At 34.7% G+C, this 27775-nt stretch overlaps 1 protein-coding gene across 9 annotated transcripts in view; it reads left to right on the top strand.

The window, feature by feature from the left end:
* PPHLN1 (periphilin 1) overlaps positions 1 to 27775 on the top strand; it is a 116949-nt gene that overhangs the window by 73087 nt on the left and 16087 nt on the right. For all 9 annotated transcript variants that reach the window (XM_004428905.3, XM_014786383.2, XM_004428907.3 and 6 more), the window contains one exon: positions 7034 to 7174. In XM_004428905.3, coding sequence (XP_004428962.1) covers positions 7034 to 7174 — 141 coding nt within the window. The remainder of the gene's footprint in view (positions 1 to 7033; positions 7175 to 27775) is intronic.

Below are 27775 nucleotides of genomic sequence, written 5' to 3'. Positions count from 1 at the left end.
TGTTCTGTTCTATTCTATAAGATTCTGTTAGCCAGTATGTTTGGGAAATGCTAGATTTAAAAGAGGTAGGTTGATTTTGATTTTTCAGAGATTTTAGTATGTTAATATACTTATCAGTGATCTATGAAAGGAGAATGAATAATAAAGTTTGCACAATTTATCACACTTTTGACTATGAAATTTTTTTCACAGTGCATATTTTAGGATTTGTGTTGTAAGGCTCATATTTTCAGAAAATAATACTGTACTGATTTTCTCATAGTTTGTTTAAATTCACTGAATATTCATTCTGCATCTGTTTGTGTGAAACTCTGCATTAGAGACACCATCCTAGTTGTCAAGGAGCTTGCAATCAAGTTTTGTAGAGATATAATTTACTATCCTTAAATAAATGGCTATGAGAGTTTTGCTTTTGGCTATCAGAATGAAAAGCAAATTATTTGAAGGCTATTGGAATGTCCCAGTAGAACAGGTTGCTTCTTGCTGTAGAGGAAAAATTTAACATGTTTCTTTTAAATGTGAAATATGTTGTATACACATATAAGATGTCATTATTTGCTTCAATATCTCCGCTTATTCTGTCCCCAGTGAAGAATGTCCATCTTCCATGGACCGCTTTCAAATTCATATTCATTCAGTAGAATCAATAGTGTTTGAGAAAATAAAACTCAAGATCTTTCTTGATTTCACTTTCCTCCCCTTGCTATTGTAAAATTTTATGCTACTTTCTGTTTCTCTATGGCCTTATATTGCCTTTATTAAAAAAATTTTTTACTTATCTAGTTATATATATATATATATTGAATATATCTCAAGCACTTGTCTTGTTTTCCCTCCAGTACTTTGGATAATATGTATCTAATTAACTAAACTAAATTTAATTACTAATAAGTTCTTTTTTCCAGTTTTGTTGAGATATAGTTGACATACAGCACTGCGTAAGTTTAATGTGTACAGCATAATGACTTGACTTACATATGTCATGAAATGATTACCACAATAAGTTTAGTTAACATCCATCATCTCATATAGATATACAGAAAAGAAAAAAAGTGTTATTTTCCTTGTGACAAGATCTGTTAGGATTTATTCTCTTAGCAACTTTCAAATATACCATACAGCAGTGTTAACTGTAGTCGTTATATTGTACATTTCCAGTACTTAACGTATCTTATAACTGGAAGCTATTAACTTTTGAGCATCTTCATCCAGTTAGCCCCCTTACCCCCGCCCCGTGCCCTGGCAACCACAAATCTGACCTCTTTTTCTATGAGTTTTTTTTTTTTTTTAAAGATTCCATATATAAATGAGATCATATAGTATTTGTCTTTCTCTGTCTGACTTATTTCACTTACCATAATGCTCTCAAGGTCCATCCATGTTGTTGCAAATGGCAAGATTTCCTTTTTTTTAGTGGCTGAATAATATTCCATTATGTATATAAACACCACACCTTCTTTATCCATTCATTCATCAATCAACACTTAGGTTGTTTCCATGTCTTGTTGCCAATCTTCCTCTTTTTCTTTTTTTCTCTCCAAAGCCCCAGTACATAGTTGTATATCCTAGTTGTAGGTCCTTTTAATTCTTCTGTGTGGGACGCCACCTCAGCATGGCTTGATGAGCGGTGAGTAGGTCCATGCCTGGGATCTGAACCGGTGAACCCCAGGTGGCCAAAATGGAATGCACGAACTTAACCACAACACCACTGGGCTGGCCCCCAGTGGTATTTAATACATTCATATTATTGTGCAACCATCACCACCATCTGCCTCCATAACACTTTCACCTTGTAAAACTGAAACTCTATACCAGTTAAACAGTGACTCCCCAGAGCAATTTATCGGTTTATTTTCCTCTCCCCTCAGTCCCTGGCAACCACCATTGTGCTTTCTATCTATGATTTTGACTACTCTAAGTACCTCATCTAAATGGAATCATACAGCGTTTGTCTTTTGTGACTGGCTTATTTCATTTAGTATAATGTCTTCAAGGTTCATATATGTTATAGCATATTATAGAATTTCCTTCCTTTTAAATTCTGAATAATATTCCATTGTTATTTATGTATCACATTTTGCTTATCCATTCATTGCCTGTTGTGTTTTCATTTTCATTTGTCTCTAAGTATTTTCTACTTTCCCTTGTGATATCTTATTTAATTCATTGGTTGTTTAAAAGTGTGTTGTTTAATTTCTATAATTTTGTGAATTTTCCAGTTTTCCTTTTTAAATTGAGACTTAATTTTTGGCCTAACATGTGGTCTGTTCTGGAAAACGTCCCATGTGCACGTGAGAAGAATGTGTATTCTGTTGTAGTTGAGTGGAGTGTTCTGTATATATCTGTTAGATATAGTTGGTGTATTGTGTTAAGTCCTCTATTTCTTTACTTATCGTCTATCTGGTTGTTCTGTCCGTTATTGTGAGTGGAATATTGAAGTCTCCAACTATTACTATGTAATTGTCTATTTCTCCCTTCCATTCTGTTGGTTTTTGTTTCATATATTTTGATATTCTGTCATTAGGTGCATAAATGTTTATAATTGTTATAGCTTCTTGCTATATTGAACCTTTTATTAATATATAATGTTCTTATCGCATAACCTTTTTTAATTTAAAGTCTGTTTTGTCTGATATTGTTATAGCCTCCCTTGCTCTCTTTTGGTTAGTATTTGCACGGAACGTCTTCTTCCATCTTTTCACTTTCAACCTGTTTGTGTCTTTGGGTCTCAAGTGAGTCTCTTATAGACAACATATAGTTGGATCATATGTTTTTATTCATTCTGCCAAGCTATGTCTTTTAACTGAAGAATTTAAACCATTTACATTTAAAGTAATTACTGAGAAAGAGGGACTTACCTCTGCCGTTGTGCTGTTTGTTTGCTACATGCGCTATGGCTTTTTTGTCTGGCCATAGCGCATGTAGCAATGCGCTCATTTCCTGCATTCCTGTCTTTTGTTTTCACTTGGTTTTTTTGTAGTGAAGTGTTTAAATTCCTTTCTTATTTCTTTTTGTGTATATTCTATAGCTGGTTTCTTTGTGATTAGCAAGGAGATTACATTAAACATCCTAAAGTTATAACACTAATTTGAATTTATACCAGCTTAAATAACGTACAAAAACTCTGCTCCTTTATTGCTCTGTCTCTACCCCTTTTGGTTGTTGATTTTACAAACTTACATGTTTACATACTGTGTGCCCCAAAACATAAACTAACAATTATTTTAAATGTGTTTTCTCTTTAATTATCTAGAAAACAAGATTTGGAGTTACAAACCAAGTTTACCATAATACTAGCTTTTACACTAAGAATTTTTTTTCTTTAAATGTAAGTCTCTTAAATCATGTAGAAAATAAAAAGTGCAGTTGTAAACTATTGTTACAATAATACTAGCTTTTGTAATTGCCCATGCATTTACCTCTATTGAGATCTTAATTCGTCCATATGGCTTCAGATTATTGTCTAGTGTCCTTTTATCTCACCTTGCAGGACTTTATTGAGCATTTCTTACATGGTGGATCTAGTAGTCATGAACGCTCAGCTTTTATTTATCTGGGAATGTCTTAATTTCTCCCTCCTTTTTGAAGTTATGCTGGATATAGGACTCTTGGTTGACAGTTTTTTCTTTTAGCACAACGTATGAGTCCATTGTCTTTTGGCCTCCAGAAGTTTCCAATGAGAAATTTGCTTAATCTTAATGAGAATCCCTTGTATGTGATGATTTCGCTTCTCACTGCTTTCAAGATTCTCTTTGTCTTTTGAGAGTTTGATTATAATGTGTCTTGTTGTGAGTTTCCTTGAGTTCATCTTTTACTTGGTGTTTGTTGAGCTTCTTGGATGTTTATATTCATGTCTTTCATCAAATTTGAAAAGTTTTCAGCCGTTATTTCTTCAAATATCTGTCTGCCTCTTTCTCTCTCTCTTCTCCTTCTGGGACTCCCACAATACATATGTTGGTTTTCTTAATGGTGTCCCACAGATCCCTTAGGCCCTGTTCACTTTTCTTCAATCTTTTTTCTTTCTGTTCCTCAGACTCAATAATTTCCATTGTACTATCTTCAATTCACTGATTCTTTTGCCTGCTCAAATCTGCCTTTGAATCCCTCTAGCGAATTTTTCATTTCAGTTATTGTACTTTTCACTCTGGAATTTCTTTTTGGTTTCTTTTTACATTTTCTGTCTCTTTATTGATATTTCACATATCATTTTCTTGTCTTTCTCCACATCTTTCTTTAGTTCTTTGAGCATCTTAGAGACAGTTATTATAAAGTTTTTTGTCTAGTAGATCTGCCATTCGGTCTTTTTCAGGGACAGTGTCTGTTGATTAATTTTTTTTCCTTTGAATGGGCCACACTTTCCTGTTTCTTTGTATGCTTTGTGATTTTTTTTTTGTTGAACACTGGGCATTTGAATTGAATAATATGATAACTCTTGAAATCAAATTCTCCTTCTTTCTCAGGATTTGCTGTTTTTTGTTATTGTTTTTGTTTTTTGATTGTTGTAGGCTGTTTCTGTGCTGAGGATCGGCTTGAGTGTAAACTTAAAGTCTTCTCTGGTCTTTCTGAGCCTTTCCTTTGGCATGTGCAGTCACTTTCTAACTTTCTCTGTATATACAATTATTTTGAATGTCCTAATCTTTAATGTCTGGCTCCCGAAAGGGGAAAAAGTGAAAAATGAAGGAGAAAAAATGGTGCTGACCTTTTAAATCCCCTGGAAGTCACTTCAGTCAGAGGACGAGGACCTTGCAACAATGCTGGGAGGTACAGCAGCAATGGCTGTCTGTCTCTGTCTACACTTCTGTGAATAGAAGCAGCAATCAGTGATAAGAGCACAGTTCTCTGCTAGTTGGAGGATAGGGTACTTTTTGCCCAACCTGGCTCATGCAAGCTGTGTACAATCTGCTTCAGGAACATGTGCACAGCTCCCTGCCAAGTGGCTAGGGGTGGGGGATGGGCAGCTGGTACTCTGCTAAAAGCTGAATTTAACCTCAATTTACCATCCATATCTTCCCCTGGAAGGTGCAAGCTTTCAGCAGAGTCCAAGTTCCAAAATAGTTACATCAGAAAAAGTCTGCCAGTGTAATTTTTGTGTAGACTGGGAGACAGACGCCTAGTGCTTCCTACACTGCCATTTTCCCAGAATCTTCTCTCCTTAGATGACTCATATGCTTTGAATTTAAATCCCTTAACATATATAACTCAGACTTGTGAAAACTAGGTTTTTACAAAGTAGATTATACATTAAAGTGTCAGAAATTCAGATGGCACCCAAGTGTGTACAGTGTCTCCCCTCCTCCATCCATTCCTTACTTCTAAGTTATCCCTATTGAGGCAACCTCTTTTATCATTTTTTTCCCCATAGATTGTATCGTATCCTTCCAGAGGTAGACTATTCATATATATACATAAATGTATATGTATTCCCATACTTTCCTCCTCCCTTTCTTTTTTGACACAATTGTTGTATATTTATAGGGAAGGACCTCCAGGACATGGCAGGATAAAAATTAGGCTACATCATACAACATATATAGACTGTCCTTTTAAATGATTTTTAAGTATTCTAGGGTTCTAGATAGTGCATAATTTATTTGAGCAATCCCCTAATGATGGACATTTAGGTTGTTTTCAATTGTTTGTTATTAATGGCAGCCATATCTTAGTATCTGTTGCTCATGTGTGTTTCTGTAGATTAAGTTCCTTGGGGTGAAGTTGGTGGGTAGAAAGGACATGTGCTAATTTTGATAAATACTGCCACATTACTCTCTCATTACTCTCTCAAGAGGTTGTGGTGGTATACAACACATTAGGCATTGGAATGCCACTGCTTTTAGTGGTGAAAAATACCACTAATTAGTATATATCTTGTGACTTCTCTAACCTATTGCTCTATGCTGCTACTTCAATCACAAAAACCCTAAGTTTTTTATAAACTTGTTAATAAGTACAAGTTTCTTATTTCTTGCCTTACCTCCCACCCACCTGAAATATGCAACAGTAAAATATATGAGCTCAAACTTTACAGTTTACTCCAAGTTATTGCTTACTGAAAGCAACATGAAGGCAAGAACTTTGTTCTGATCCAGTATTCCTAGAACAGTGCTTGGCATTTGTCATATAGTAAATTTTTGAATGAACTAATGAATGTAGTTTAATAATAGTTTTCTCTCATTCATTTAGTTTTTCTCTTTTCATCAAAAGTGTTTTTATTTTATTTTTTTGTGAGGAAGACTAGCGCTGAGCTAACATCCAATGCCAATCCCCCTTTTTTTTGCTGAGGAAGACTGGCTCTGGGCTAACATCCTTGCCCATCTTCCTCTGCTTTATATGGGACACCGCCACAGCATGGCTTAACAGGCGGTGTGTCGGTGCGCGCCCTGGATCTGAACCGGCGAATCCCAGGCCACCACGGCGGGTCGCGTGCGCTTAACCGCTTGCACCACCGGGCCGGCCCCCAAAAGTGTTTTTAGAAAGTGCAATAATTGGCTGTGGGCTTTTTGTGGTATTACTTACTTAGTGAATTGTTGCTCTAAAATAGAGTGATCATTATTGCTTTTTAGGATTTTCTTTTCAGGTATTTCAATAAATTCTTAGGCTACAGGAGCAAGGTATTTTTAAATTCTGAAAGTAGAGCCCTTTTCCATGTTCCTTTTTAACATATATTTGTTTATATGTACACACTCTTCTTACTTCCAATTGGACTTTTTCTCTTTAGTGTTTCTTAAATAGATTGATTAAGGAATAGTTATAGGACAAAACCTTCTAGCTGTATCTGAATATAGTCTGAAATGTAATTTTGGGTTGAAATAAACCTAGAGGCTTTGTCTTACCTAAATTTAAAAAATAGCAATCATTTTCTCTTTAATTCTCACATATGCTCATGATGCATAGCAAAATTGAAAGTGTTTTCTTAAAACAGGTTGAACTTTGCACTTTGTCTTGATATAATCTGCCAGTTAGTGCCTATATACAGTGATTGAAATGCTGTATGTGCTTGAAGAAAGCAATTAAAGATTTCTGTATCTTTTTAAAGGCGGGATCCACAGCACCATTGTTCATTGACCAGCCAGAAGAACCTGAGTCAAATGCAACAGATGGCATAGAATTATTTGAAGACAGTCAGCTGACCAGTCGCTCTAAAGCAATAGCATCAAAAACCAAAGAGATTGAACAGGTGAGAATCCAGTCTTCTTAAAGTACATAATCTTTTGTTCCTGTCGCTTTTCACATGGTAGTTACAGTAAATATTTATTGAGTGAATATATTTCATTTTGTCTTTTTCCACTTGTGACTCTGAAATTACAGTTTAAAAAATTATAAAAATTGTTTGATTTGATTTCACAGTAGTTTTGATCAGTTTGGTCCCCCACTCTTGTTTACTTTTTATTTTTTAAATAAAAAGCAAGCTTCTTTTTAGAGAATATTAATATTCTAGTTAGTATGAAGAAATTTAAAAACTATTAAACTTGATGGAGACGAGCTGAAAGAAATATTAAATATACCAAAATGTTGGCAAATGTTATTTTTGAATATTGGGATTACAGATGTTTCTAATTATACTTTTACCCTTTTTTTTGTTGAGGAAGATTCACCCTGAGCTAACATCTGTTGCCAATCCTCCTCTATTTTGTATGTGAGCACCCATCACAGCATGGTCTTTGATAGACAAGTGGTGTAGGTCCGTGCCCTGGAACTGAACCTGGGCCGCTGAAGTGGAGCATGCCAAACTTAACCACTAGGCCACTGAGGCTGGCCCTTCGTTATACTTTTAAACATTTTTTAAATGTTAAAGAAAAAATAAAGGCTAGGTATTTAAATCTAATTTTAATGATGTCATTCTGAAAAGTTAGAATCTTGTTTTTAATCGATTAAATAGATTGCTAGGAATAGTTATAGGACAGAACTTTCTAGTTGTATCTTAATATAGTGTGAAATATAGTTTTGGAATGGAATAAGCCTCGCGGCTTTGTCTTACCTAAGATTTAAAAAGTAGCAATCACTTTCTCTTTAATCCTCCTCACATATGCTTATTATGCATAGCAAAACTTAAAGTGTTTCAGTATGGAAATATTACCTGCCTTGTAGGGTGTTATCACTTTATGAGAATTAAATGAAGTAAATAAAATGTGAAAGGGCTTTATAAAATGTAGCATGTTGTACAAGTGTTTATTTTTGATGTTACTATCCAATGCCTTGACTAAATGTCATTATATTGTTATATAATCTACTAAAAACTATTGGAAATTAAGAACGAAATTAAATCTTTTCTCAAAGTGCTGCCTGTTTCCACATTAATTAAAATCTATATCCCTTGGTTGGATAGGAGAGGATCTTAATTAAATCCTAGATGTGATTGTGTGGCTTATATTGATGCCACCCCAATGGCAAAAGATAAGAACCTGGACAGGAAATTTGTCATGTAAACCAGTGGAGTTTCAAAATGGAGGTGGTCAGCAGTATCAGATGCTTGGAGGGATGTAAGGAAAATGGAGACTGAGAAAATCCTGTTTAATGTGGTGATGTGAAGGAGGATTGGTACCTTTCAAGATATCAGTTAAAAGAGAGCGTAAATAAAAGGTTTGCTCAATAGTTGTATCTTCAGCATGAATGTGAGTATCACTACCTTATATAAAATTACTGCCCTTCTGTCTTTTTACTCTGACTTATTTTTCTTTGTAGCTCTTTTTTTTTTTTACTACTTGACATATGTTTTTATTTGTTTGCTTGTCTCCTCTCACCATAAGGGAAGCTTCATGAGAGCAAGGACTTTGTTTTGTTTAGTGCTTTATTTCCATTACCTAGAACAGTGATTGGCGTGTAGTGGGCTCACAAGAAATATTTGTTATATGGATGATGGATGGAGTCATAAACCTAGAAGTGACGTTTGAATAGTCTCTGAGTTACCTGAAATCAGAGACTGCATCTTAACCTGACCACCTAACAGTGCCTAGGCTCAACACTTAGTAGTAAGTGCTTGATAAGTGTTTGTTGAATGAATGAATGATTTAATGTTATTTTTATTTTCCACCTGAATTGCAGTTCTTTAAATGAGAGGTTCTCTTAAGAATATAACTGGTAGAAAAACTTAAATAGTGGGGGGGGGGGGGAGTATTTTGGGTTGTCATTTATTAATATTTGTGCTATCTTCTGTTATTATTCATAGTTAATCTATTTGATTTTGAAAAGTTGGATTACCAGTCAGATGTAGAACCTAGCTTAGCAGTACACACATAAAATTACTTAGTATGAAACCAGTTTTTATAGTACTTTATAGACACCCATGTATGTTTGACCTATGACCCTGACCATTGTTCAAACACATGAAAAATCTGACACTAAAGTATATTGAAACTATTACAGCAAGGAACAATGACCTAAAAAAAGAAAAAGAAGTCTAAAAGGATGTTACTATATTCTGCTGTGACTAGGGAAGCAAAACAGTTTTAGAAGTATTAAAAAATAGAAAACTTGATATTAAATATTGGAATGTAACTACTGTGTTTTTGCTAGGGTACTTTGGTTTTCATATATTGACGAGAAAATCAAACCAAAAGCGCTCAAAATGTCAGAAAGCTAGTAAGCAATGATACATAATTGTTTTACAAATTCGTGTCTAAAAGTTACGGTGATTTTTGGAAATTAAAAAAATAGTTTTAAGGGGATTTTTTTCCATTTCCAACTTTTGCACATTTTATTTTTAGGGATTAAATACCAAATGGATAGGAATATTATAAAAGCTTGAGAAAGCTAGATGGTTGTTACACAGCTGTCCAGTAATTATTCTTTATGTTTTTCCATATGCTTGAAATATTTCATGATTTTAAAAAATGAGTAATAGCCCAAAGAAGCCCTGCATAGATGAGGCCAACAAATCAAGCTTAGAATAATGTAGAAATGTAAATATTGGTGTAATACCCAAACTGCTTTTTCTCTCTTTTATGTCAAGTGCAATATGTTCAGATATCTTGTAAAGGTAAATCACCACTATAATTTTTTGAGGATTTATATAAATTGGGTCCTTCACCCCTGAATCCCAAGAAAGTCATTAACTTGAGGCAGTGTTACAATATAAAATAAACTAAATCTCCAGGCCAGAATTTGGTTTAATTCAAAATGCCTACAAATGCAGCTATTTGATATTTAAGGGCATGCATGTGGAAGTAGATTGTATCAGAATCGCCTCAATGAGGGAGCAAATTCATGTCCTTTGCCACGTTATTGCTGTCTCATCCCTGGGCATATAAAAATTTGGTAGGATTGGGGGTGCAGGTGCTTTTTGAAAAACCTGCCCAGGTTATAGCCAGATATGGCAGAGAACCACTGGTCTAAAATCCTTGAGCCAAAAGAGATCAAGTTGCATCTCTGAATATTGCGTTGCTAGAGATCATTCAAATCATCCCACTTTTACTTGAACATCTTTTAGTAGGTATGATCCATTCAATTGCCACAGCACATTTAGCTTCATTATGCTTTGGATCCTGTGCTATATCTTCTTTTCCCCTCATTTCCTCAGATTACCCCCTTTTACTCAAATTGGGCCATGTTTCACAGTCAATTATTGAAATATTTTCCTAGGCTTCCTGGCTCCTGAGCTTAGAGAGGCAAATTTCGGAATTTCTCGTTTCATTATAGTGATTCCTAGAGAGACTTAACCCACAAAATTATGGGTGATTCATATTCCGGTTCAGGTGTTTAGCATTATCCCCTTGACTGATATGCCACAAGTCCTTACATACCTACTGTTACTGAAATATTTCATTCGAAAGTGCATCCCACCACTAGCTGTTTTACCAGTGAGGAATCTTGTGTCTTTTAACAAATTGTTAGTTTGGATGAACCACACAAATGGAAATCCTCCATTATTACATACCCTTCTTCCCTCTGTTGCTCCTCTGGGGATAAAACAATATTTACTTTAACTCTTTGGGACTTTCTCATATTTAAGATTTGCAAGGTCCTTCATACTTCAATAAAATTGTGCTTACATGTAGCCTGTCAGTGAGATTCTCTGTTTTCTTGGAGATCCTGGCATCTAATGATATTTAAACGTCTCTTTGTAATTCCCCACTAGCAAGATCTGGATTAAATTCTTCTATCTTCCTCTTTCTTCAGATGGAATCAGATAATCTGAGTATATATGGAATGGGTGGAGATATGTATATTATATATATATATATATATATAAAATATGTATATGCATGCTCTGCCTAGCAGATCATCTGACGAAGAGTGTCAGGGTGGCCAAAATCCTCCTATAACATGAGAAGTAGCAGAGAAGCAGTTACCTAATGAAATAAAATAACTACTAAGGATAGTTGGTGAGTAGCTGGAGTTTATTAGGATATTTTGCTATGCAAACTAGTCTTACAAAAAGAACCTTCCATCTCCTCACCTTTAAGGTATAGTGCTTACATTGTGACTCACTACTTTTGTTGTACATCTGTGGGGCTTCTTAAAAGTAGAGCTTCTTGGATTTCTACCATAAATATTCTGTTAAGTAGGTTATTAGAGCTTCTCAAACTTTAATATGCACATAAGTCACTTGGGGATTTTGTTAAATACAGCTTCTGACTGTAGATCTGGGATGGGGCTTGAGATTGGAATTTCTAACATTCACCCAGGTGATGTTGATTCTACTTGTCTCTGGACCATTTGGAGTAACAAGGAATTGGAAGGAGGTGACTATTTTTTCTTAAGTTCTATAATTTCTAATATGCTAAAAGGTTGGAAACAATTGCCACCTTACTTTTATGTAAATTAGAGAAGTTCTGTTTTTTAATTGAGGTATGATTAACATGCAATAAAATGCATAAATATCAAATATTCAGTTTGATGAGTTTTGACAGTTCTAACACTGTGTAACTATCACCCAAAACAAATATTTATGAAAGTCTTTCTTTTCAGATATGAACAGCTGATTATACTGACAGTAATAAGGGTTTAGTTAGGAACTAAAGTTATGGTTATATCTCAGAAGCATGTGCTCTGATTTGGTTTATGTTAAATATCCTCCAACCCATCCGTTGAAGGCTATATTTTAAGTGATAATATACACAAGCGTAAAATTTCAAAAGGCACAAGTGATTATGCAGTGAAAAACAAGTTTGCTTCTCACCCGTAACTCTTAGCTGCCCAATTTCTTTACCTAGCTGAAATGTGGTACACATATGTATATGTATACACACAGTTTATATACAGTATTTATGTATGTGTGTATACATACTGTGTGTGCATATACACATGGACATAGACATACATCTGGAGCATGGTTGATCCAGATGAGTAGAGATAAGAGTTGATGTATTTGTCGCCATACTTTTTCTTTAAATACAAATGGTAGCATACAGTGTTCCCTGTTCAGTATATCTTAGAGTCCATTCTATATCAGTATATATAACTTGTCCGCTGTTAATAGATATTTATAATCCCTTGTGAACCATGTTTTAAAATACAGTTCCTCTGATTTCTCCATATTTTAAAAAAGGTGTGTATGTGTATTTTTTAAATAAACTATCACATTTAAAATAAACAGTTTTGGGGGGGAGTTGATTTAGTACTGTGGGTGTCAAATACCTATGTTTATATCTTATGAGGTGCTGTGCAGGTTTTAATAACTGTATGAGAAATCACCAGAGTGAATTTTAACCTCTCTTGATTCTAATGGCATGCCAAGTTTGAGAGTAACTGGAGTATATGAGTTTGCAGAGAATCTTAATTTCTTGTTTGTACCAGTCATTGTAAACCTTTCTTAAAAATTATATTAGTAGGTACAATTAATAAAATCTAAACCAATACAGTTGTAGGAATATGCGTGAAATATTCTTTGAAAGCATTTTTCATAGTATTCCTCAAATGACAGAAAATTATTATTTGTAGGGGAAAAAATCCATCTCTTCTTTCTTGTTATTTGGTGGATAATAACTAAAAGAAGAACAAGTACCATGAAGGCAAATTCACTTTTAAAACCTCTTTGGCTACTTCAGAACATTATCCTAATGTAATGCTGTTGTATGAAAATGCTGATATTTCTATCTAGAAGTAAGTTACTCTCTCTCGAAGAGTTGATTATATATTTATCTGATAATTTATAGTTAAAATGTCGATGGGCATCTTTTCAGATCAAGAGAGGGTGCCAATCTTGATGTTCTAAAACATAGAGACAGAGAGCGTATTAAGAGACACTTGATCGAGGAGATTATTTTTGTTTTCTTTCTTTTAACTTCAAAAGACTTATTAAACTGAATATATATTTGTTTTCATAAAGACATTATTTTTTTTAGTCACTTATAGCTATGCCAGCCTTGTTATGCTGAAGAAATTTTGGTTCTTAGCCATCTAGGACTCCCTTTCCTTGTTCCAGTTACTTAAGAAAAATCAAGTTAATTCAGGAATCATTTTGTTGCCTGTCTCGTTCATTAGTCTTATAAGGTTAATAAGGTTTTACTGTAAATCTAGATCAATCTACTTAATATATAATTTTTATTTTAATTTGAATTCTATGTTAACCATTTTTGTGACCATATGGGCTGCTTACTAGCTTTTCTTCATTTTTTCCTCAAAATAGAAAAGTTAGACTGAATATATAATCTTAGATCCCTTCCTAATCTAAGTCATACTAAAAATTAAGAGCTAAATATTGCTTCTTCTGTACACACTGTTATCTGTAGCTAATTTCAGATTTAACTGTAGAATTTTTTTTTAACCTCTTAGTGAGGACACAGGGTTCTTATGTTAAAAAACCTCAAATACACTATTGCTGTGCATCATTCAGTAATTAATTAGTGTTGGTTGAGCTAATGAATTGTATAGAAAATGTTTTCTTCAGTAAATAAGATGTTACATTTAATCAGTATTCTCTCTGTGGCCCTCTTCTCTTTTTACAGTGTCTAGTTTCAGTCACCATCTATATAGCTTGGTGGTTCCCAGAGCTCTTACTAGCGTTTGCTTTCTCTCTCAATGTATAATAGGATATTCTTGTTTTACTTTTAAAGTAAAAAGGCTAGCAGATTAATCAAGTGTACTATCTTCCTGAAATGTTAACTAGAGTTGGGGACATAGGAAAAAATCAGTTTTTAACACATGATGGATTAAAATGAAATTGTTTTCAAAGTAGTGGCAACTCTATCTGTTGTTGTATATGCATGATGTAAGCATTTCATGCTAATCTTACCTAATAGAAACATTCTTTGTTTTTCCTTTTTATCAGAGCAAGTAACGAACTTCTTAAAAGTGCAGCTCTCACTACTATCTTGTCTAGACATCAGGTCTACCCTATTGTATTTAACAATCCATTATTACCAACCACTTGTTCAGACTTTCCATATATACATTTAGTAAAATATAATCACATAAGATTCACCTCTGAAAAATCTCTTATTCCTAAGACAAATTAAAAATAAATAATTTATTTTGGCCAAATTTCAAAGTTTTTGAAAGTTACAATTTATTAGGAAGATTCTGGTCATGCAGTTACCACAGAAGCTTGTTGCTGAAGTACAAGTATAAAGTTTTCGTTTTAAGGGAGTTGCATCTGAAAGCTATCTCGTAACGTAATTTGTCTCATATTTGAAATGTCAAAACCAAGCGTCTCAGCCTTTAAATTTAAAGGTTGGTTAGTTATTTTATACCTGGTATAAACTCATAAATGTGAAGATTGATGACTGTGTTAAGATATTATTTTTACATAAAATATAAAATTTGGACAATACAGATAGCAAGTCTTAAAAAAAATTATACTTAAAATGTTACAAGTACCATAAGAGATGAGGCCATCTTGGACCCTATCCCTGGGGATGTCATCAAACCAAAGCACCAAAAATACCCAGTTTTAAAGCAGTCCTAGTACAGGTGTTCCCCATGGCATAAACCCAAGTGTGAGCATCCTTCTCTCGCCTCTCCTTGTCCACTTCTCCCAGTGTTAGGTAAAGATTTTCTCGAGTGGTTCCACATTACTATTCCTTGCTATTCAGTTCCCCATTTGTAAGTTGACAATTTTATTTAGTCTCTGAGCACTTTACATTAACGACATTTATAAGTAGTGTGGCATAGTGAGCGCTGGATGCTTCCACTTAGTGTTTTAATCTCTCAGAGCCCTTTTCCTCATTTGTTAGATGGGATTAATTACACTTAATTAATTACTCCCACAGAGTTAACAAACTATTGTGTGTGACAGCTCTTTATATATTGAAAATCACTGTACAAGTGGTTATGGTAATATTAAGTATTACTTTACCTGTTTCTTTGCAGCTTTGGAGTGATTACTTTCAGATTACTTCCTAGCAAGTTTCCTATGTAGGTTTCACTTTGGGAACCCATTTTCTCATCAGTGTCAGGGTCTGGGCTCTTTACTTCTTGCCCTTTTACTTCTGTCCCCCCATCCTCCGCCCCTGTTCCTAATTTGTTCAAAATGAAAGGTAAAAATAATTTTACTATAAAATATTTTATTTATTTTGGGGGACTTCGTAATTTTGCTTTCACATTTTCCATTTGGCCTGCTCTTTTATCTCACTGGTTCTTATCTATTTTTTTAGACGTAAGTACCATAAAAAGATTAATGTTCACTTCTCCTTAGAATTCTCTGCTCTCCTCCCCCATTCCTAAAACATAAATTGTTCTCATATTTTCCCCTTTATTTGTCATCCCTCATTTTTAAGATGTGATCCCTCCTATAACATCTGCTGTCTTCTCTTAACTGTTCTTTAATTCAAGTATTGTGCCAGGAGATAACAAGCTTATCTGTCTAATATACTCATGTGCTAACTGCAGTGTGAGTTAATTGACATTCTCAGTTCATTTGTAGATGTTTTAAAGTTGCAGTAAGAAAAGCTTATGTTTCTACTTTTTTTTTTTTTTTAAGAAAAGCTTATGTTTCTACTTAAAGGTAACTTGAAATTAAACATTAGAAGTGCGTTGCTGATTTAGTGTCTGGTTCATTGGGAGCCAGTTATGTTGTCATCTGTTTTGTTGTTGTTCTCGCCTTACTCTTTCTTCTTTTATTTTGTTTTTTAAGAAAACCATTCCAGGAAATTCGACAATGCAGTATGTATTATTTCTGGTTAGAATACCTGTCTACTTGAATTAGCTGAGAGAGTATTTGTCAGTTTTCTTGTCTGCCTCAAAGCTGAATCCTAAGATTTCTAAACCCCCAGTTATCTAGACTTGGGGGAAAATGAGCAGTTCAGCATCATTTAATTTCCTGGTTAGCTGAAGTTCAACTATGCTAAATTCTGCCATGTTTGCTACTGTGCTCCACTTTTTAAAAAAAGTCACTTTACTGATGTTTAGCACATATACAGAAAGAAATGTTCAAAATGTAATTGTAAGCCTGAGTGGTTTCTCACAAAGCAAACACTGGTGAAAACTACCATTCAGAGCAAGCAGTAGAATATTACCAGCACCCCAAGGGTCCCTTCATACCTCCTCCCTTTTCCCAAAGGTAACCACTAAATGATTCCTAACATTATAGTATAGTTTTGTCTGTTTTTGAACTTTATACAATAGGATCATACAGTATATGTATTTTATGTCTAGTTTTTTTGGTTCAACATTGTGTTTATGAGATTCATTGATATTGTTACATGTAATATAGCTCCTTACAGTTTTAATTTGCATTTCCCTGATTACTAATGACGCTGAGGACTTTTTCATTGGCACATGGAGGTACTCTTTTGTAAAGTACCTGTTGAGATTTTGTCCATTTTCCTATAGAGTTGTCTTTGTTTTTTTTTTTTTTTAAATTGATTTGTAGAAGTCTTTATATATTCTGAATACAAGCACTTTGTTGGTTATGTGTGTTGCAAATATCTTTTCCAATTTTGTGGCTTGCTTTTTCATTCTTTTTTTTTTTTTTTTTTGTGAGGAAGATCAGCCCTGAGCTAACGTCCATGCCAATCCTCCTCTTTTTGCTGAGGAAGGCTGGCCCTGAGCTAACATCTGTGCCTGTCTTCCTCCACTTTATGTGGGACGCTGCCACCGCATGGCCTGACAAGTGGTGCGTAGGTGTGCGCCTGGGATCCGAACCTGGGCTGCCAGTAGCGGATTGTGCACACTTAACCGCTACGCCACGGGGCTGGCCCCTGCTTTTTCATTCTTTTGGTATCTTCAAAGGAATAAAAATTCTTACTTTTAATGTAGTCCAGACTTTTCAGTCTTTTTCTTTATCAGTATTATTTGTCTCCTACTAGTCTTTGTCTCCATATCATTCTCTTTTATCATCTTCTAGAAGCTTTTTTGTTTTGTCTTTGACATTGAGTTACAGTTCATCTGATAATGATTTTATGTAATAGTGTATATTAAGTATGGCAGAGATCACGGTCCATTTTCTTTCCGTGTGGACATCCGTTTGACCCTGAACTGTTTACTGGAAAGACCATGTGTTCCTCACTGCTTTGCATTGACACCTCTGTTATAAATCAGGTGTCCATATATGTGTGAATCTGTTTCTGGACTCTAATAAATCTTAATATAGACATATTAAGTAGAACAAGTTCTTCTACCTTGTTCTTTTTCAAGGGTGCTTGTACTTGGAGTTTTGAATTTCTATAGAAATTTTAGAATTGGTTTCTCAAGTTCTCAGATACAACAAACAAAACAAAGCTTGTTGGGATCCTGGCTTAGGATGTCTCAAAAGGTTGCAGTCAAGCTCACAGTGAGGGCTACAGTTTCTGAAGAGGTGACTGGAGTTGAAATATCCACTTCCAAGCTCACTCATGTGGCTGTAGGCACAAGTTGAGTTCCTCGCCACGTGGGCTTCTCCACAAGGCTGCTCATGACATAGCCTCCCCAAGAACTAGTGACCCAAAAGTGAGAGAAAAAGAGCAATGCCTTGCTGCCTTTTTTGGTCTATTCTCTGAGTCACATACTGTCTGTTACTTCCACCTTGTTCAATTCTTTGGAAGTGACTCGCTAAGCCTAGCCAACACTCAACAGGAAGGGATTACACAGGGATGAAAATATCAGGAGGGTGGGGATCACTGGGAGCTATCTTGGGGGTTGGCTGCCACATCTCCCATGATCAGTGTTACCTGAAGTTACTGGTTTTATTAGTCTTTTTCAAAGAACCAACTTTTGGTTTTGTTCATCTCTTTCTTGTTTTGTATTTTATGTTTCATTAATTTCTGCCTTTATCTTTATTATTTTCTTTCCTGCTACTTTTTTGGGTTTTATTGCTGATTTCTAGCTTGAGCTAGATACTTATTCATTTGTATTTTCTTTTAAATTTTAAATTTCTTTTAAATTTCTTCTTGATAGGGCTTTGGCTGCATCTTCCAAATTTTGATGTTATTTTTATTGTCATTAATTTTAAAACATTTTTCTAATTTTTCTTAGATTTCTTCTTATTTAGAGTTATTTAGATTTTTTATTTATTTATTTTTTTCCTGATAAAGATTTGCCCTGAGGGGCCGGCCCTGTGGCGTAGTGGTTAAGTGCTCACACTCCGCTGCTGGCAGCCCGGGTTCGGGTCCTGGGCACACACTGACACACTGCTTGTCAGGCCATGCTGTGACGGTGTCCCACATAAAGTGGAGGAAGATTGGCACGGATGTTAGCTCAGGGCCAGTCTTCTTCAGCAAAAAAGAGGAGGATTGGCATGGATGTTAGCTCAGGGCTGATCTTCCTCACGAAAAAAAAAAAGATTTGCCCTGAGCTAATATCTGTTGCCAATCTTCCTCTTCTTTGTATGTGGGTCGCCGTCACAGCATGGCTGCCGCCGAGTGCTATATGTCCGCTCCTGGGAACCCAACCCTGGCCACTGAAGTGGAGTGTACCAAACTTAACTACTAGGCCATGGGGCCGGCCCCTAGAATATTTCTTAATTTCCAAACATATAGGCATTTTGTAGGTTTTTTTAAAAAATAAATTTCTTTAATTCAAAACCAGTGCAGTCAGAAAACATACTCTTTAGGATTTTAGTCCTATGAAATTTGTTATAATTTATGTTGTGGCCCAACACAGGGTCAGTTTTTCTAAGCATTCTATATACTTGAAAAAGAAGGTGTATTTTGTATTTGTTGAGTACATTGTTCTATTAGTATGCCAATTAGGTAAAGTTTATTATTGTATCGAGTCTTCCATATCCTTATGATCTTGTTTGCTTGTCTTAGTTTCTGAAAGAGTTGTGTTAAAACCTTCAAATATTTTTGTGGATTCGTATATATCTTTTAAATGTTTCTATTCCTTTTATATATTGAGGCTTGGTGTAAAGCACATATGAGTTTAGAATTATTTTATCTTTATGAAGCATTCCTCTTAATCTCTAATATTGCCTCTTTAAGTTAGTTTTGGCATGTCTTTGTCACCTTAGTTTCAAGAATTTTCTTAAATATTCTTGTATTTAAGTATTTTTCTTGTAAGCAGCATATAGTTGAGTTTTGTTTTTTCATCCGTTTTGATAAAATATGTCTTTTACTTGAAGCATTTGGTCCATTTACATTTAATGTGGTAACTGATATATTTATGGTTAGTTGTTGTTTCTGTTCTCTAGTTGTTTTTCTCTCCTTTTTTCCTTCTTTGGGATTTTAAAAATTATCATTGTTTCCATACACCCACATTTTCTTGATGGTTATACATTCTTTTATACCATGCATCCTTGACTTATTGAAGTCTGATATAAACTAGTACTTTTACTTCTTAATGATCAGCATAGGCACCTTAGAGCATTTTAACTCCATTGAACTTCCTTCTGATTGATCTATTACTGTCTATGTTTTACTTTCGTATATATTTTAAACCCCACGAGATGCTAATAGTGTTTTATGCCAGTAATATTCATTTAAATATTTACCCCTTTTGTTATTTTCATTGTTTCTTGCGTCTCTAACTTCCATCAAGGATCATTTTTCTTCTTTCTGAAGAACAATAACTAAACAGATTCTAGTGCATCCACACTATGGAATTTTATATACACAGCAGAAGGACTTATGGAGAATTGTCCAAACGCTGCTGCAGTTAGAGTAAGTAGTGTAAGAACTTTGGAGTTGGGGATCTAACTTGAATCCCAGTTCAGCCACTTACTATGTGTCTTTGGGAAAGTCGCTTAACTTTTCTGAGTCTTACTTTGCTCACTGCTCTAATGGGAATGGTGATATTACTCCATAGTAATTTTAGAATTAAATGGGAATGTATATGTAAGTTGACTGAGACATTGTCAGTAATCAAAATGGCTGCTGTTATTGTTTTGTACTATTTGTCATGGTAGATGGAAAGTATTTAAGTCTTCTTGTATGCTTAGGAGGCTTTTGTGGGTTAGCCTTGAATCCCAACTTAGAAAAATAAGGCCCAAATTCCAACCAAGTAACTTATAAGTCACACTGAAAAGTAATCTGTTCCTTTGGTAATCACTGTATTTTAAATTATGATCCTTGTGAATCGGTTGAAATTATAATTAACTTCATTAAAACCAAGAAGGGAAAAAATGACTCCTGTCACTTTCATCTAGTGATTCCTTCTTATTAGAAGTGAAAGGTAAAAGGCAAAGCAGATATTGAATAACTGAAATGTGTAGGGATGTGGATAATATGATGGTATATTGTCATCTCCATTTATCTATGATGCTAGTGATTACATTGAGGCTATTAGGACTTGGGTTTTGTACAGATACCTTTTAAAGATTAATTTGCTTGTGAAAAAGTTTTTAAAACACGTAATAGCAGCGTCATATTTTGAGTAGGACTTTTGCCTTTTATTTATTATTTTATCCATACAATCCCCGTGTTAGATGGATAAGAAATATTTTATTTCATGGTACCTTTGAAATAATCATTTGTGGATGTGAATTCAAGTTACAAAGTTTTTAAATTCCATGTCAGCAAATATAGTAGTATACACTTTCCTCATTAAACCACTCTTTGTGTCAGATTTTTCCTGAACGTATCCATTCTATTGTCCTTTGCTTTATATAGACTGTGTTGAATTGTGGTGCTTACTTCTATCTTTAGGATAACTGTCTTTGAAGATTATTTATCTCTTTTCATTAGCTTCATTGGCTTAAATGGGGTGTATGGCTTATATATACATACACACACACACTTCTTTTGAGGATTCTCAATTATAATCCTTGCCCAGGAGCTTTGACAGTTTTATACTGCATTGATTTCTATTTATGGTTTGCATTGTTCTGCCCTGAAATTTTATTCTATTATTAGCATCCTTCATTGGCACTGTGTGAGGAGAACTAAGAAGAAAATCCTCTTGTGCTTATTTCAACAACTGTTAGAACTACATGTGTTTTTCTGTCCTTTATATTTGTTGTCCAAAAGTTACAGATCAGATGAGGTCTTAATAAAGACTTTTTTAATTTAGAGATTTTAAATAGTACTCATTGTTATTCTACTTAAATGTTTAATCATAAGCTATTTTAGTAAGAATTCTTGGTATCATTGGGACCAAGCTTGAAAAAAATGCATGTGACTCTCTTTAGAGAATTTGTTCTTACATAAAAATATTTTTCCACTCTGTGTTTTTTAATGTAGTACGTTCTTGATTGTGATTTTGAAAGAGATCAGGGCCCCATTTAAAGCAAAAGAGTAAAAAATATTAAGTTAATTGCCTTTTTAGTTGAAACCTGGCATTAAGGGAGCATAGTTTGTTTGAAGTATGTTTAACTTTCTAGATTTTGTTTTATTTACACTAAAAATATTTTTTTATTCAGTGAATTCATCATTTGCGTGGCCAACTGTTGTTGGCCCGAGAAAGTTGTACAGCCAAAAGTTAATAACATCTTTTCCTCCTACTCCTAGCTAGCATATGTTCAACTACAATACTACTTACCTTTTTAGTAGGCATAAAGGAAAATTACCTAATTAATCATCATTGTATCATCCAAAGTTCCTTGCCTACAGTATGCTCACTTTCAGTGTTGAGCAGTTGAATGAATGGAACTGGAAGACGTGAAGCACCCTCAGTCCTATGTAGTTTGGCTCTGCCATTTTAGCTTGAAGATAAAGACTAGAGCAAGTCTTCAAGAATCTTTCCCTTCACGGAATTAGGAAGTAAAGGAAGAAGCAAAACCATCTTCATTCATTTGGTTGCAAAAAAAAGTCAGATTTTGATGGTTTTCAGAGTCTACAAGATTCAGAAGATTTCTCATAAATTTACTACATATGACAAAATATATATTGAGAAGACTGATATAAAAATTATTCATTTAATTGGACCTTTACAACAACCTGTGAAAGGACAAGGAAGAGATTATTTTTATTTTAAAATTTATTTACTTTTGATGTGCAGTTTGTAATGTGTCTAGATATGGATTGTTTTAAAATTTATTCTGTTTAAGATAATTTGTGCTTCCTGTATCTGACAATTTACATTTTCAGTAGAGCTGGAAAATTATAAAGTATTATCTCTTTGAATTTTGAGTATCCTCTATTCTTTCTATTTTTATGTACTTAAGTTGAACATAGGTAGATTTTTTTACCCCATCTTTCATTTCTCTAATTTTTTTTTCATATTTTCTGTCTTTTTTTAAATCTTAAATTAGAGGTATTTTTTTCATGACTATCTCTAAGTCTTTCTTCAGTTGTATCTAATTTGCTGTTTAACCTATCCATTGAGTTCTTAATTTCAGTTGTTATAATTTCCATTTCCAGAAGTTTAATTTGGTTCTCTTTGTAAATCTGCCTAGAATTAGTTGGTTTATTGCTTGTGTTTTCATTCTCTGTTATTTCTTTAAACATCTTATTTTCTGTAACTGATAATTTTACTATCTGAAGTCTCAGGACTTTAATCCAGCTGTTGTTCTGCTGGCTCTTGCTCATGGTAGCATGTTCGCTCATATGATTTGTATTTTGGGGTTGTAAGCTTATATTTAGAACTTTAAATGCATGTGAAGGTAGACCTGTGCGTATGAATTCTCAGAAGAAACTGCATCTCCTCACCTCAAGAGCCCAGACCAAGGCAGAGAAGTTTCCCTATCATTTTCTTTTATTGACAGGCAATTTTTTGTTTTTTTCTAGTTCATCCTTTCACAGAGATCCTACCTTTATGCAGAGTCCTCAGATCCAGCTCTGTCTTGCATAGGCCAGAGGTCATGTCCCTCATTCTCCACCGGGCTCTGAGTTCCTGGCTCTTTAGGATAGCAACAGCCCATGATATTAGCTTATCACTCTGGTTTCTTGTGCTGCTTTATTTATGACTGCTGGCAATTCCCCTTACTTACTTTAAGAGCTTAGCTATGCTTTTAAAAGAATGTGTTTCTAAGTTTTTTGAGGCAGGAGAGTATTCTGGAAAATACCGTGTGTTTTTTGCCCTATCTTCATTTTACATGTTTAAAAAGCTCAAGTGACTTGTTCAAATTTATACCAGAAATTGTAGAAATGTGACTACTCCTTAATTAGTGCCTTCTGTTATGCTCATTTGCCTTGAAACAGAGATAAAAAAAAAAAAATCAGTTTTAGTTAGGAAAACCAAAGGGAGGCTTCATTTTGGAAGTGACATTTGATTAGACCCTTAAAATTCAGGTAGGAGTCTCATAGGTAGAGATAGGATGTAAAAGATTCTAGATAAGGGTGAATGACATGAGCATAAGATGGAAAATAGGGAATAGTCAACAATTACAAGTAGTTTAGTTTGGGTAAACCATATCTTACATGGGTATTTTTTAATCTCTCCCTCTATAACTTCATTACCCTGTGCTACTCCCCGGCCACAGAGTTTATTGCAATGACTTCATAGAGTAGATGTTGACAAAATTTTATTTACTGTGGTATATTAGAAGGATCTTGAGTAGTCTTGAATAATGGGCTCAGGAACTTTGTCTTAATTTGGTAAAGCTTTGGAAGGAAGTATTCTGTTTCAGTACTGCAATTCAATTCTGTCACGAGCCACGGAGAGTTAGTGCAGACCCCACAAGTTAAAGGGCATAGTCCTCAACAAAACTGCCCTTACTTCAGACACCAGCTGCACTTTGGGGGTCCCAGGCCACTTTCACTTCTGACCAACTGGTTACAAATTTTGGGGTTCCCATGACCCCATCAGGTCTGATAATATGCTAGAATAACTGACAGAACTCAGGAAAGTGCTATACTATGGTTAGTTTTATTAGAAAGGATACAAATCAGGAAGTAAGTATTCTGTTTCAACCCCAATTGGTGTACAATTCACTTCTGGCATTAACCGCTCAGAGTTAGTACAGACCCCACAAGTTAAAGGACACGGTCCCCAAGGCATGGGTGAGAAACTAGGTAGTGTGAGAAAGAGTGTGATTATAGACTATATATTACAGAAATTTGTTGGTAGAGAAAAGATAGCAAGCTCAGGATAGTTTTCTGAGGACAGGTGGACTGGAGCCAGATTGTTGAAAGATTTGAATGCCAGAAAAAAGCATTTGATTTCTATTGATAGGCATTCTGGTTTATGGATGAATTTCAAATATATGAGTATTAAGATCAGGATTTTTTTTTTGAAGATTAGTTTGGCTGTAAAGAAATATTTGGCTGCTCTTTAGGCGAGGAATAATGAGAGCTTGAATTAGATTGGTGAAGTCAGAAATGGAGAACAATTGCATGAGAGTGAGTGGCAGGAGAATATGTAGAACTTGGTGACCTATTTATTTATTGACTTATTTATTTTTGAGCACTTGTGAAAGGGTAAGGGTAATATGAGAGAGACTGAAGATAAAAAACAGATGGAATAATTGATGAAGCAAGAGAAGCTATCAATAGCACAGATAGAGGGACTAACCTTGAAAATTCAGGGAAACCTTTTTCTAGGACTAGGGCAAAGGAGAATTAAAGTGGCAGCATTTTTGAGGCAGAGAGGAGATAAGGTTTGCTGAGAGTAAGGGGAAATGGGGTAGGCAGGGGAGAGTCCTATCAGCAGTTGGAGTTCCTGAACTGGGTGTGGAAAGGGCTTGGAATACCCCATGTGGTGTATGTTGATATGGAAGTCATCAAGAGAGATTAGGAGTTCTGGTAGATCAAGTAATTGCAGTTTTGGACTTTTGCCAACAATTCACAGCATCCTTTGAGTAAGTAGAAAAGGCAAACCAGATTGTTTATCCATAGTTCACCAGGTGAGAACTGTGTAAATGTTACTAATAACCAAAAAAGGCTCACTGATAAGATGGTAAAGGTGATGATTTTATTGAAAAAAAAAATTGACACAAACTTAGTCTCTTTTAGTCTTTCATTCAGTTATTTATATGCCAGGGAGTTTGACCAGTGCTGTTGTCCAGGTTCTTGAGCAGCTACGTATTGGGCAGGTCAAAATTAGAGAGGCAAGTGATAAAAATTAAACACATCTGTTACTGAGCATAGCTGTTCATCATGATGCATTCAAAAGGGGGAGAAAAGGACAAAAGAAAATAATTTAACTCTAGTTTTTAATGTTTTTGAGATGTCTTTTTTATTTTTAAACCAAGGGAGGAAATAGCTTTAACATTTAAAAATTTTCCACCTAAAAGGAGCAAACAATAGTGTTTTTAAACAAAGGTGAGTTGCAGTGCTCCAGAATACTTTGAATCTCAGTCTTCCTAGCCAAATGGAATGTTGCTACGGTTATTTCCTGACTTGTAAACCTGTTAAATATAATGGTTTCCCTGCTTGAAACTCTCCTGTGGCTTCCCATTATGCTTAGAATAACTAACTCCAAAGTGTTTACCATGGCTATAGTGATCTACTGGTTGTCTACTGCCTCTCCCTCCACATTTCTTTCGTATTGTCCTCATGGTTCACTGTGCTGCAGTCATACTGGCCTCTCCACAGGACATGCTTTTGCCCCCTTCTTGGTGGCCTTTGTTGATGCTGTTACTTTTGCTTGGAACTCTCTCACTGGCTTCTTCTCATCTTCCAGGCCTCCGCTTAAATGTTACCCCTTCACTAAAACATTTCCATATCTCCCTAACCAATCTAAGTAGTTCTTCATCACTGAACCTACTTTATTTCCTTTATAACACTTACCACAATTATACAAATGCTTATGTGTTTTCTTACATTTTATTGTATATCTTTACCACTAAAAAGAAAGCTTCCTAAGGATAGAGACTGTATGTTTTTTTGTCCACCGTTTATATAGGGCCTGCATACAGTAGGTCCTCAAATATTTGTCAACTAGTAGACCCTCAAATGTTTGCTGAGTGAATGGTTTCTGAGTATTAAGTACTTTATGTTTGTTCTCTCATTTAAACCTCATAAAAGCCCTGTGAACTAGTGTACTGTTACAATCCCCACATTACAAATAAGGCAACTGGGGCTTAGAAAATTATGTAATGTGCCCAGGTCACACAGCAACCCAAACCTAGGAGCTCCATGACCATAAAATCCATGATCTTCATCACTCTGCTATATTCCTCTCCTGCCCCATTCATAATTTAAATCCTTTCATACATATTTTTAAAAGTAAGACAAAACAAAAGTGGACATTTAAAATGCTTGTGAGCCTACCTTTCTATAGTAGTTGAATCTATGAGACTTTAAAAAAGGATTGAAGACTAAGATTTTTTTTTGTTTTGAAGATTACATTTTATTTAGATTACATTTATGTTGTTCAATATGAATGAGAAATTACTTCTTTTGTAGAAAGAAAATGATAAGAAATTATACCTATGGTAATTTTTTACATTTTCTCCTTGCTTTTTTGGCTTGCCTGTGGTTATGAATGGCTCATTCCTCAAGATCATAACAAATTGATTCTTATTGTGCAAAGGATTTGAGTTTGAAGCTTTTGCTGTGTAATTATATCCACATATGATGACTTGAAGGCTAAGAAAACATAGTTTAATCTGATTACCATATGGATAGTTCAGAGTGTGTTCAGTATGTGAGGAGCATATATTCTTTTTTTTTTTTTTAACAAAAATATAGGACATTATAGTCAAAAGTTTGACTTTTAAAGTTGTATTTTGGTTGTTCCAATTTAACGTGACTTCTTTTGTCTATAAAACTGAAATAACTTAAGTGCCATGTAAAAAAAAATAGAATACATTGGAGGCCAGCCCTGCATAGTGGTTAAGTTCGGTGCTCTCCACTTTGGATCCCAGGCGCAGACGTACGCCACTCAGCAGCCATGCTGTGGCAGCAACCCATATACAAAATAGAGGAGGATTGGCACAGATGTTAGCTCAGGGCTAATCTTCCTCAAGCAAAAAGAAGAAAAAAAAGAGGAGGATTGGCAAAAGATGTTAGCTCAGGGCGAATCTTCCTCAAGCAAAAAGAAAAAAAAAATAGAATACAGAATGCAGCTGCTACACAATTGAGCTATATGGGGTAAATACTGGCTTGAATCACTGGAGATGATTCACTGTTTGGGGAAAAATTTTAGAGCCTTCCTGTCACACCTACACAATGGAAACAGAGGCAGAACTGGAAATTTTTCTTTTGTTTTACATATAATATGTTTACATTTTAATTATGCTTCATTTTAGTAATATGCAGTCCTTTTGACTTCTTAAATAGTGTCATCCTGAATGGTACCTTTTCTGGACAAGTTTGGGTTTTTTTGTTATGTGTGGGCTTTTTTTTTTGGTGTGTGTGTGTTTTGTTTGTTTTTGTTATTTGCAAAAGACAATATAAATATATTTTTTAGACATTTTGAAACTTGTCTTTTTGTATAATAATCTTTTTAAAAAACTTCTTTTCTCCTTTGATGTTCAGTTTTAGTAGTGAAAACTATATGACTATACAGTAAAGTAGGGCATTTCTAATTGAATTTTATTCTCTTCCTCCAATATAATTGTCTTGTAGGGATAAAAACTTTAGACCAAATCTTATTTGGACTCTGGTTAGAAGATTTGATTCTCAAAAATAATACAATGTTGTCAATCTGTGCAACAGGAATT

The sequence above is a fragment of the Ceratotherium simum genome, chromosome 17 (assembly GCF_057802395.1).
Source record: "Ceratotherium simum simum isolate JZ-2026a chromosome 17, ASM5780239v1, whole genome shotgun sequence".
NCBI lineage: Eukaryota > Metazoa > Chordata > Mammalia > Perissodactyla > Rhinocerotidae > Ceratotherium > Ceratotherium simum.
The sequence above is the reverse complement of the archived record's forward strand: the minus strand, read 5'-3'. Positions and strand labels throughout refer to the sequence as shown.